Source organism: Lycium ferocissimum, chromosome 7 (assembly GCF_029784015.1).
Source record: "Lycium ferocissimum isolate CSIRO_LF1 chromosome 7, AGI_CSIRO_Lferr_CH_V1, whole genome shotgun sequence".
NCBI classification, from domain to species: Eukaryota; Viridiplantae; Streptophyta; class Magnoliopsida; order Solanales; family Solanaceae; genus Lycium; species Lycium ferocissimum.
Window position 1 is genome coordinate 42962587 of NC_081348.1, and position 11002 is coordinate 42973588.

General features: G+C 36.0%; 1 protein-coding gene across 1 annotated transcript; it reads right to left on the bottom strand.

Moving 5' to 3' along the window:
• Positions 1 to 1017: 1017 nt before the first annotated feature.
• LOC132062231 (uncharacterized) lies at positions 1018 to 1857 on the bottom strand. Its single transcript, XM_059454845.1, has one exon. The coding sequence runs from the start codon at positions 1855 to 1857 to the stop codon at positions 1018 to 1020; it is 840 nt and encodes a 279-aa protein (XP_059310828.1).
• Between the last annotated feature and the right edge of the window lie 9145 nt (positions 1858 to 11002).

Consider the following 11002-nt stretch of genomic DNA (forward strand, 5'->3'; position numbering starts at 1 on the left):
AATACCCTCCAAACTTATTTTAGGTCAAAAATACCCCTCCCATCCTTAAAGTTTTCAAATATACATCTTGACGGAAATTATCCCCCAAAATAATCCGAAATCATTTTTCTATCATTTAACCCGACATAAATAATAACCATAAGATCCCTTATTCCCCCGATACGTAGGTTTGAAGTTTGAGGGAATTGGGGGAATAAGGGATCTTATGGTTATTATTTAGTTGGGTCAGTTTAAATGACGGCTGAGTTTGGAAAATGATTTCGGTTATTTTGGGGGATAATTTCCGTCAAGCTATATTTGAAAACTTTAAGGATGGGAGGGGTAACCCAAAATAAGTTCGGAGGGTGTTTTTACCTTTTTCTAAAGAGAGGGGACCCATCCCTAAACAGAAAGGCACCCGAACAAAGCTGATGCTGTACACATGAATTGACAGTCTTGTTCTATCATTTTTAACGTACAAACCAATTACGCTGGAAGGCCTATGGTAAAACTAGGCGGTAAATTTCGTAGATGGTCATGTAACTATCAATCTTTTCCCACAAAAATAACTTAACTTTGAGTATTAGTGACTTTTGTATTAGTAACTCAAAATTTAATGACTTTTGTGTTAGAAAAGATAGTTAAGTAACTTTTGTGAGAAAAAAGTGACAGTTAGACCATTTGTGAAATGGACATGTAAAAACAAGGCACGAAGGATTAAATTTCTTAATTTTAACCGAGTACTCTAGATTTCCAATTTAATCAACATTTAAGTATATTAATTTAAGCAAAGGGAAGGATTGTTGCAGCAGCAGAAGCTGAACTTGATATTTTTATTCACTACTTAAGAATTTGCAGTAGCAAATAACCGCATTTGACATTGTATTCAATAAGTAAACTCGATATTTGTAGCAGCAACAAGTCAACTTGATCTTATATTTCATTTTGACATATATGTCAAAAAATGTACAGGTGTTACTGTAGTACAAAACTTTTGGATAGCCCTTAATTTGGGCTGCAACATATATTCCTGGCTAGTTAGTGATTCAAAATATTAAGGAGGGATACTCTAGTTTTGATTAAGCGCCTGAAAAAGCATTCGAGCCCATCTTCAAGAACCTCAATGGTTGCTTCCATTTCTCGCAACTGACTTATCAATTCTTCGTATTTGCTAGTCTTATTGTGACTGAAAAGTGAGCACAAAGCAGCATCAACATTGTCAAATTCATTGGCTTCTACTTCCTCACTTTTCGAGGGCATAATCTTGGATAATAATGTCCAATTACTTGATTGAGATCCAGTGCCATTAAAATAGGACAACAAGGCCTTAAATAGGCCTAGAGTGACTAACTGGACATCCTGCAATTCTCCAACAATAGCCGATGTTTCAGGCTTTTTTGATGTGAAGTTATTTTCCTTCATCATACTCTTCAAATTTTTAAAAAGCTTTCGGATCATCTTCTTGGACTTCTTTCTAGGGGTTAGGTAGCTAGAAATGTCATCCATGTTCCGTCTTCTACGAAGAGCTGAAAGAAGGTCTTGTCCATTTTGTTTTTCATTCGACAAGAGATCTTTGATGGTGGCACAAACGTCTAATATCTTGAGGTACCCCTCTAATAATTCATCCAACTTCTCTCGTGAAATGGCTTGTTGAACATGTGGTAGTTGAAGCAAATCTTCGGTATAATCAAATAAGCGTTCAAGATCACCTAGTCTGCAGGTGAATGATGAAAGGGATGAAGAGGTAGCCTCAGAAGATGATTTTACTCTAGACAAGTGTTCATCGAATTGAGACACGATAGGGTGAGATGTAGAGGGAAAGCTGCTAGAGCGAGCATGCTTTAGGGTTGTTTTTGGTCTCAAAGGTGAGGAAGCCATTTGTTTTTTTCTTGTTGAAGTTGAGAAGATTATTGAAAGGTTAAACTCTTAAGTTTCAAGTTGTTCTCCTTCTTCTGGCTTTTGTTTCATTTATATAGAACTAGGGGGGACTAGAGAAAGGGACTTGACATTGATCTAGATCTAACAGTCAACTAGCTTTTCTAGGCGATGTCTCTGGCATGCCTCCTCACACCATAACATACACTATTTTTTCTTCTTTAAATTTAATCCCCACGATCGGGTTAATTAAGCAATTTGAGTGAATGTAAACCTGTTAGATAACTATATGAGTGATCTTGTTGTTGGAGACAAAAAGAATATTGACAACTCTGCATTCATAAATGGCACTCGTGCACTTTGTTATATATGCAGGCCGAAGAGTAACGTGACTCTGATATGGATTAAGCTACCAATTAGGCAATGTTTGTGCCTTGTCTCCTACTTTCATATATATCAAGATTGCAATTTGATACCCTGCCTCTTCAAACAAAGAAAACCCTATCTTGATGCAATGACTCGCTCTTTTCCAGCACACGGATGATTTAATATTACCTGATCAACCTTGTCAATAGTCCAATTGCCTCCTGGAAATGATTAACAAATTAACCAAATTAGTAGGTAAATAATGATGCACCTAGTGCCACACGGGGACCTGAGGGAAATTTAATGATAATATAATAGAGTTGTCAAGATTCCAATTTTCTCTCAGAAGAGAATATCTAAAGTTGGTAAGATCCGTATATTTTTCCAAATTGTTTGACAAAAAAGGGGACACAAATCAACTTAAATAGAAAGGCTTAAGAGTGGTTAATTTGAGCTTGGATAATAGAGACTTGATTGATGGAGGTTCTGAATGTTAGAAGAAGCATTATTGCTATCGCATGAATAATGATTCTTTTTTTCAAAGTTCAGGGATAAATTTAGATATTTTGCATAGTTCATAGATAAATCTAACTATTTCTCATTATAAAAAAGGCCAACATGTTAAAAACTTCTGTATATTAATTAGGGGAAAATTAAATCTATTCAAGGGTAGATCATTTGATCTCACTTATTAATGGATGACAAATTTGCAACATTTCACAAAGTTTAGTGAAAATGTTGGACCCTTGCCCTTTTTAATGATTAATTAGTGTAACTATAAAACCATTTAGTGGTTGATTGATCATATGAAAATGTGAAACCAGTTTGATAAGGTTGAGAAGCTGAGATAGCACTACAACAAACTTGCTAAGGAGAAACCTCGATTTATATCTTTGTTAAACCTTTTGCATCATCGAACCAAGAATAGGTGAAGAAATAGCTAGTGTGTACGATTCATATCTATTTTCAAGCAAATTAGGAATTACTATATATTCTTAGAGAATCTACAGTTTTGATTAATATTTTGAAGGATATGCTTCCCCTTATCTTGGAAATTAGGATGTTTTTAAAAAATATGTTGTTTTTATTAGTACCTAATAAGCCTCCTTGAGGTAGAGCCCGTTTGGATTGGCTTATAAGTTGGCTTATAAGCTGTTTCGGCTTTTTTGAGTGTTTAGGTTGGCCAAATTTAAAGTCATTTTGTGCTTAAAATAAAATAAAAAAAAATAATTGTTTAACTTAGTTTATCTAAAAAAGCGAGCTTATAAGTTCGAAAAGCTTATAAGCCAAAAAAATAAGTTGACTACCTCAACTTATTTTTTTTTTATTATGTTCAAAGAACTAAATTTTGTATAAAAAAAAAGCCAACTCGTAAAGGTTTGGCATGGGGCCCCTATTGATAATTTAGTCACCAACAAAATAGTAGTATTCTAGAAAGGGGTCCTAACGCCTGACTTTTCATGTCTTAAAACGCATGAACATGCTGATTAACCTCTCATGCTCATTTAAGATTGTTTTATCTAGATTTTAACTAATAAAACGAACCGCATAACCGCAAGAGTGACCGAACCAAAAACTAGTACATTAATTAAAAATAAATTCAAAGAAATAAATTAGAAGAAAGGAGGAACAGATTTGATTCCAACAACGGGCTAATGGATTTACGAATCGGGTAACTGGTTTTAAATTTTGGATATGGATCGGCTAATAATCAGGTATAAATAGATCCACATTTTCAATTAAAAGGTGGTTCCGAGTGATCCATGGAGGGCGGGGACAAAAGGGTAATTGACAAGAGCATATAAACTCGATAACTTAAGCGGAGGATATATATGACTAATTTATCAAAGTGGGCAAATATAATCCTTCTCCGAAATAAATATGAGCTGTATAAATCAGTGTTTTAAAAGGTAATGGCGTGAGGAGAGACGAATTACCTAGAATTATATTAGGTGTATGTAGGTCTTGCGACATGGATATTTAATTTTTCTACATTATAAGTTAATTAAATAAAATACTAATTAACACAAACAAATATGTCAAAAGCTTTAGAAATATTAAAAATATTTGGAACACGTACAGATAGAAATGTTAATAAAATATCAAGACTACGTATACAAGAAAAAAGAATATTTTTAAATTTACACTTGGAAATCTTTTTTTTTTTTTTTTTTAATTGTATGTCAAACGTTTCAACTTATCATTTGGACCATGCATGTAATTATTGTGCACAAAATTAGTTAGCTACAAATGCATGAATTCGGTCAAAGTTTATGGAGTGGAGATCGCATATTGAAAGCATTAGCAAGCTTTGCATGAATTTGACCAAATGGTTCACACAAAATATATAGTGCAGATCACGTACAGTGAAATGAAGTAGGCGTGTAGCCACCATAAAATGCCTTCTATTCTTCTTCTGATTCTTTGATTAATAGCTATAGCTAGTGTCCCCATTTAATATACTCAAGAATGATCACTTTGACGAGTAGCGATAGAAAAATGTGTTATCTTCTAAATCTTCACTATCATAGTTTTTCAATCAACATTGATTAAAATCATGTACTATGATAGTGAAGATTGGAAGATCTCTCACTTTTCTGTCCCTGTAGTCCCTATATGATATTGTTGTTGGCAAAATGCCTACTTTTATTGGGTTTGTAGCTTAAAAGTAATTAATTCCTTTTTCACTTTAGCGCTAAAAAGAAAGGCGGGCAGGGCAGGCGGCAAAAAATAATTTTTCTCTTTTCTATTTTCACTTTGGATTACGGTTCATTTCAATTAGCCTAACTCCACAATCTCCGTTCATTAGGTGCCTTTTCTCCTCTTTCTCCTGCTCATCGTTCTTCATCAAATCTCACTGTAGAACCAGTTTTTGGAGGCCGATTGTTCTCTTTATCAGTTACTATTTGCTTTGAAAGCACAAAAACTGGGGGATGTTTTTCTTGATTGTCACTGTTCTATTTACTCTAGACAGTTGCTCATGGAATTGAGACCCGATGGGGTGCGATATAGAGAGGAAGTTGTTGAAATTTTGTTTAAATAAAATTAGTAATATGTTTTTTAAATGAAGAGGTGTAGTTCTTTGAGTCCGGAACCAAAATGCCCCCAAAAAAAATAGTTTCGACCAAAATACCCCAACAAAAAAAAATGTTACGAAAATGCCTTTAGCGCAGTAAATTACTGCGCTAAAGAGTTAACGGACACGGCTCCGTTAACTGCTATAGCGCAGTAATTTACTGTGTTATAGTGCTTTGTATTTTTTTATTTTTCCTGCTCTTTTGGTTAACCCTTCTTTCGTTACACTTTTTAACGTACTTTGACCATAGATTAATCATGCTTCGGGACCCCGAAACTTCAATATTTTATATAGAACCCTACTTATTTTTGTGCGATTAATTAGGTAGGATCAACACATCAAGAATACACAAAAGTTCGGATGACCGTTTTAGAGGTTGAAAAGTGCTCGAACGCTATTTTCGTTCAAGGTTCGGTGACATTAGCTTGAAGTTCTTTACGAATACTTAAACTTGTTCATTAATAATTAATCAAAAGTTAGTCAAAATGGCGGCGTTCATGCAAAAAAAAAAAAAAAAAACTTAATTAAATTGCATCACTCATAACCTTGAGTAGATGAAAATACTTAACACACTAATTCATTAATAAGAAACTCATGATATATTAAAAATACAATCACAACATTCTTGAAAAAAACTTAAAAAACATTCATCAATTAATGCTCTTGAGTTGATCTTCCACCACCACCGAGATGTGCCACCACCACTAGAGGTACTTCCACCACTAAAGTTTCCTCCCCGAGAGGTACTTCCACGCGAGATGTAGTTTGACCACCATGCCGTAAGGGACACTTGCGCTTATCATGACCAACATAATTGCAAAATGAGCATTTTCGAGTGTATCTCCCCGGTGGAACATCCATTTCATTATGAATACGCGAGTATGCATTCTTTTACGAATTTACGGATAAATGCTTTATTTGCAACCATTGAAAATGGATGCGGTGGCCAATAACTCTCACTACCAAGTGGGTAGAACCTTCCGGCATACGTTTTTATATAATTTTCAACCGTATATTCCTCGGCCGTATGTAAGAGGAGGCGTTCTTTCCCATTGTGATAAAACACTTGAAGGCGTGAGAACATGGCATGTGATATGATTGCCACTTGCCGCGTGTGTGCATGTTCTTGGAATCTCACAAATTGTGTGAACGTTACCTCCTTTACCTTGGTGCACACTTGTTGTGAGTTCAAATATGCGCTGCGGGGTTGTACTCCATCCGATCATGTTTACGAGCCTTATATTTGTGGTACTCGAATAGTTTTAACGGTTTTGGCATCCATCTTAGACCTTCTTGCATGTGCTTTGGCCTCTTTTGATCTCTTGACGAACCGCTCCACAACTTTGCTTAAATGTCATTCTCACCATTGCGGTGACGGGTAGTCCCGTGCGATTTCAACAAGCCATTGAATGACTCGGAGAAGTTTGTTGTCGGCATACCCCATCGTCTACCTTCGTCCTTGTGTAATGTCCATTTGTCTTTATCAATTGCATTTAACCGGTGGAAGGCTTCCTCGTTATAATAATGTCCATTTGCGAGTTAAACTTCTTCTCCGATGCTTTGTTGCGGTAGCCCACATCCAATTGCAAAGTCTTTGGGATTCGATATGCCTTTTGGAAGTTTGCCTTCAAATGCCTTAAACAATAACGATGGTAGGCAAAGGGTGGTTGCCACCTAAATTGAACATATTGTGCAATATGCCGGCATTTACGTACGATATCACACATATTCCCGTGCGATCCTTAATAACGTGTTGCCTTAAGTAGTCCCGAAAACATACTCCACGTACTAATGCTCTCATTAGCATGCAATTGCAAAATATAGCTCCATTTGCATCCATTCCAACCGCTATTAGCGACTTTATGTCATACTTCCCGTACATATGTGTTCTATCTATTGATATTACGAGTAGACAATGAGCAAACCCATCAATGCATGGTTTGAAGGCCCAAAATACAAAATCAAAAATATTCACAGGGCACACCGAGGCTTCGATTTGAGCTTCCATTCAACAACGGTACCATGATTGAAGTGTTGTAGAGCCGCCATGTATCTCGGCAACGTCTTGAAAGAGCCCTCCCAATTGCCGAAGACTATTTCATGTGCACGCCTACGCCCAGATACGCCTTCCTCCTAGTGACGGTTTGTTATATACTTTCAAGACGGCTCTAATACGATCTTTAATAAATTTTTGAAAAATTTGAAATATCAGCATATAACAACGAGAAACATTATATTAACGCAAAAAATAAAAGAAACTTAGGCGAAGGGGCTACCTTGGGTTCTCTCTAATGTCGCCAACTAATACACGCGCAATCAAATTAGTATCTAGATTGCAATGATCATCTGGGAGGTCACCCATATCACGAAGTGTGCTTTGTGTAGAACTTTGAAATAGTCCACATCTTTTCGGCGGTTCCTTACCACGGAGCATCCATTCGCAGCCTTGATACTTTCGACACCGGACAATCGCCAAAGTTTTCGTGTGGAATCGTCAACTTTAAACTCCTCATCCCCTGGATGCAATAAATCTTAACGACCACTTTGCAATGTTTTTTTTATGAAAATCATCCTTTTTCAATATGAGCCTTTTGTTTTACCGGATCCTTTGGCTCTTTCCACAAATTTTGCCGAATATGATCATCGTCCCTAGTAAAGACAAAGGCATCTAGGGCGATCTTGAAGATGATCAAGATATGGGATCTCATCGGAATGCCAGCCGAATCGGGTCGACTCTTCTTTGTTGAAATTGGCTTTGCGGTGAACAGAGTCGTCTTTCTTTGTTCAAATGGTTCTTGTGAATTCGGTTCCTCCTCGTGTGTGGGCATTCATCATGTCTTGCAACGGTTCTACTTGATGTTGACGATTAGTTCCAACCTCGATCTCGTCGTCACTTTGCTCATCGTCACTTTCCTCCGCATTAGGTATTTCCTCACTATCATTGGGTGATGTCACTATATAATTCGGATAATCTGGACCATCCATAGCACGCCTTTGCCTATAATTTGGTGCAACCACCATATTCTCCCTGCACAAGAAATTAGGGTGTTTTAACTACTACACATCAAATAACACTATTGATGTTAAAAAAAAATAGACGTCTTGATAGTAATCAAGCTGCAGAAACTTGAGGAAGGACCATCGCTTTGAGTTGTTGGATAGGTGAGGATGTTCCAACTTTGATTCATCCATCCGATTGAGGAGACCGTCCGATATGATCCATATCGGGTGTATAACCCCTAAATAATATAATCAACATCATTAGTAGCATTCAAGTGCCATTACACATAATAATAATAATAATAATAATAATAATAATAATAATAATAATAATAATAATAATAATAATAATAATAATAATAATAATAATAATAATAATAACAATAATAATAACAATAATAATAATAATAATAATAATAATAATAACAATAATAATAATAATAATAATAATAATAATAATAATAATAATAATAATAATAATAATAATAATAATAATAATAATAATGTAAAGAATGAATATTTACCACTGCCGTCAAATTGATGACTTAAACTATCCAGAGGCATTTGGCTAGTCAAAATGCTTTGATAGGTACTCATGTCAGGGTAATTGTGTTGATAAGTAGGTTCGCTTGAGTGACTTCGACTTCCCGACGAGGAGCCTAGCCATGAATTCAAGTCGATTAATGGGTACCTTCTCTATATACATTTCAAGGACGTTTAAAGTTATGCATTTCCTATAATCATAAGGCGCCTTCAAAAAATCAGTCAACGATTCATCGTCTTGAATGTACCACTGACCATAACTAGTTACACCTTGCGGCGTAAATGACATTGGATATTTTCCAATTATATTTAGATCAAAATCACTTCTACTAACTTGTAATCTATTATACAAGGCTTGGAGTAGTTTTGAGAATTTTAAGTTAAGTGGAAACTTAACATGGTATTTTGGGGAAGAATCATAGCGCAAATTATTTTCCTCGAATATAATTTGTCCGTCCCAGAATAAAGAAACTTTAATTCTTGGAACATCTGCCATACTTTGAATAATTTAGGAGGAATACAAAAACGCAAAAACTAGATGAAACTTTGAATTTTTTTACTTTTTTTGCGTTATGCGAACTCGGTATTTATAACCAACCAACGCATGCATGCAATTACGGTGTTACGTCTAATCAAATAAGTGTGGAGAGAGATGCGCAACGCATTATTTTACGACGTCATGCTACATTGCGGCGGTATAGCGCGAAAATACTGCGTTATGTATTAAGCGCGGTAAAAAATACTGCGTTATGACGGTATAAACGCAGATAAATTCTTTCGTTATACGGTATAACGCATAATTTTGACTTTGCGCTATACTAACTTCGCCATTGTCACCTCAACTATCAAACGGAAAAAACGTCATGATTCGAATCAAACTTTATATAACGTAATTTGACGAATAGTTGTTACCAACCACACAACATTTCACACAAAATTGAGCTACTATGTCATTTTTTGACCAATTTAGAGATATTAACCGTGTTATATCATTCACTCCGAAGCAAACATATTTGAAATGATAGGTAGGACACAGGGAACTAGATGATGATGATTTTCATTACTCAAATAACCCTAACGATAGATTCAATCGAGAATACAATAATAAAATGACGAGAGGAGTGGGATTGGCGTGTTAGGGAGGCTGCGACCTTTGGAGCACAAGTTAGCGTCGATGGGGCTTAAACGCCCAAAAAAGCGTGCTATGTCAATGCCTCGCGGAACTCCACAAGAGTTTAATTTGGCTTTTAATCGTTTTCGCGAAGAGAACAATCGGATGCAAATACGTTACCATAGGGTAGAATATGGTATGTATGGTAGCACAAGATTTAGATCCAAGTGGGATTCGGACCAGTGAAATGTCGATGAAGATTAACATTTTTCTTACAATAAGGTAAGTAGGTAGGGTCATAAAGACCTCCCCCCCTCCCCCAGGGCCTTGGGGGTTTGCAATTATATAAGTAGCCACTTTCTTTGTTATTAGACTACACCATATTCAATGTCGAGTAGTAGAAACTCGGCTTGGTCTTTACTCCTTCCAAAAGAACCAAATAGCAGTGATGATGAGAGTTCAAATCATAGCAGTTTTTCGAGCGATACCAGTGATTTCAAACTAGATGAGCTAAATCCCCACCTTCTTATAGAGCGTAATGATGATTTCTGCAGTGTGAAATATTCAGATCCGCGGGAATATTATTGCGGTTTACGCCGAGAATGGTCACATCGGCTTGCCGAATCAGAACGTCTTGTTCGTGACTTGGAAAATCTCAATTATACCAAGGGGTACTCCTTAACCATGCCTCAAGTAGGTGCGAAACTTGCGAGCTTGCCGTGCAAAGGATTAGAAAAGAAAACAACGGAGAATCTTGGCAAGACGATGTAGATTTTACATGCTAAAGTTGGCGAAGAACAAGCATCGTCAACCGGTAGAGAACTAAGCACTCTGAAAAAGATGTGTCTTAAGAAACCGCCAATATTTTTCGAGGACGATATTGAGGACTTGTACTGCGATGATGATTAAGAATGTTGTGATTTTAGTTTTAAGTTTAATATATCGTTATGCTCTTAGGTATTAATTAGTATGTTAAGTTTTTTTCAAGAATGTTGTGATTGTATTTTTAATATATCATGGGTTTCTTATTAATGAATAGTGTGTTAAGTATT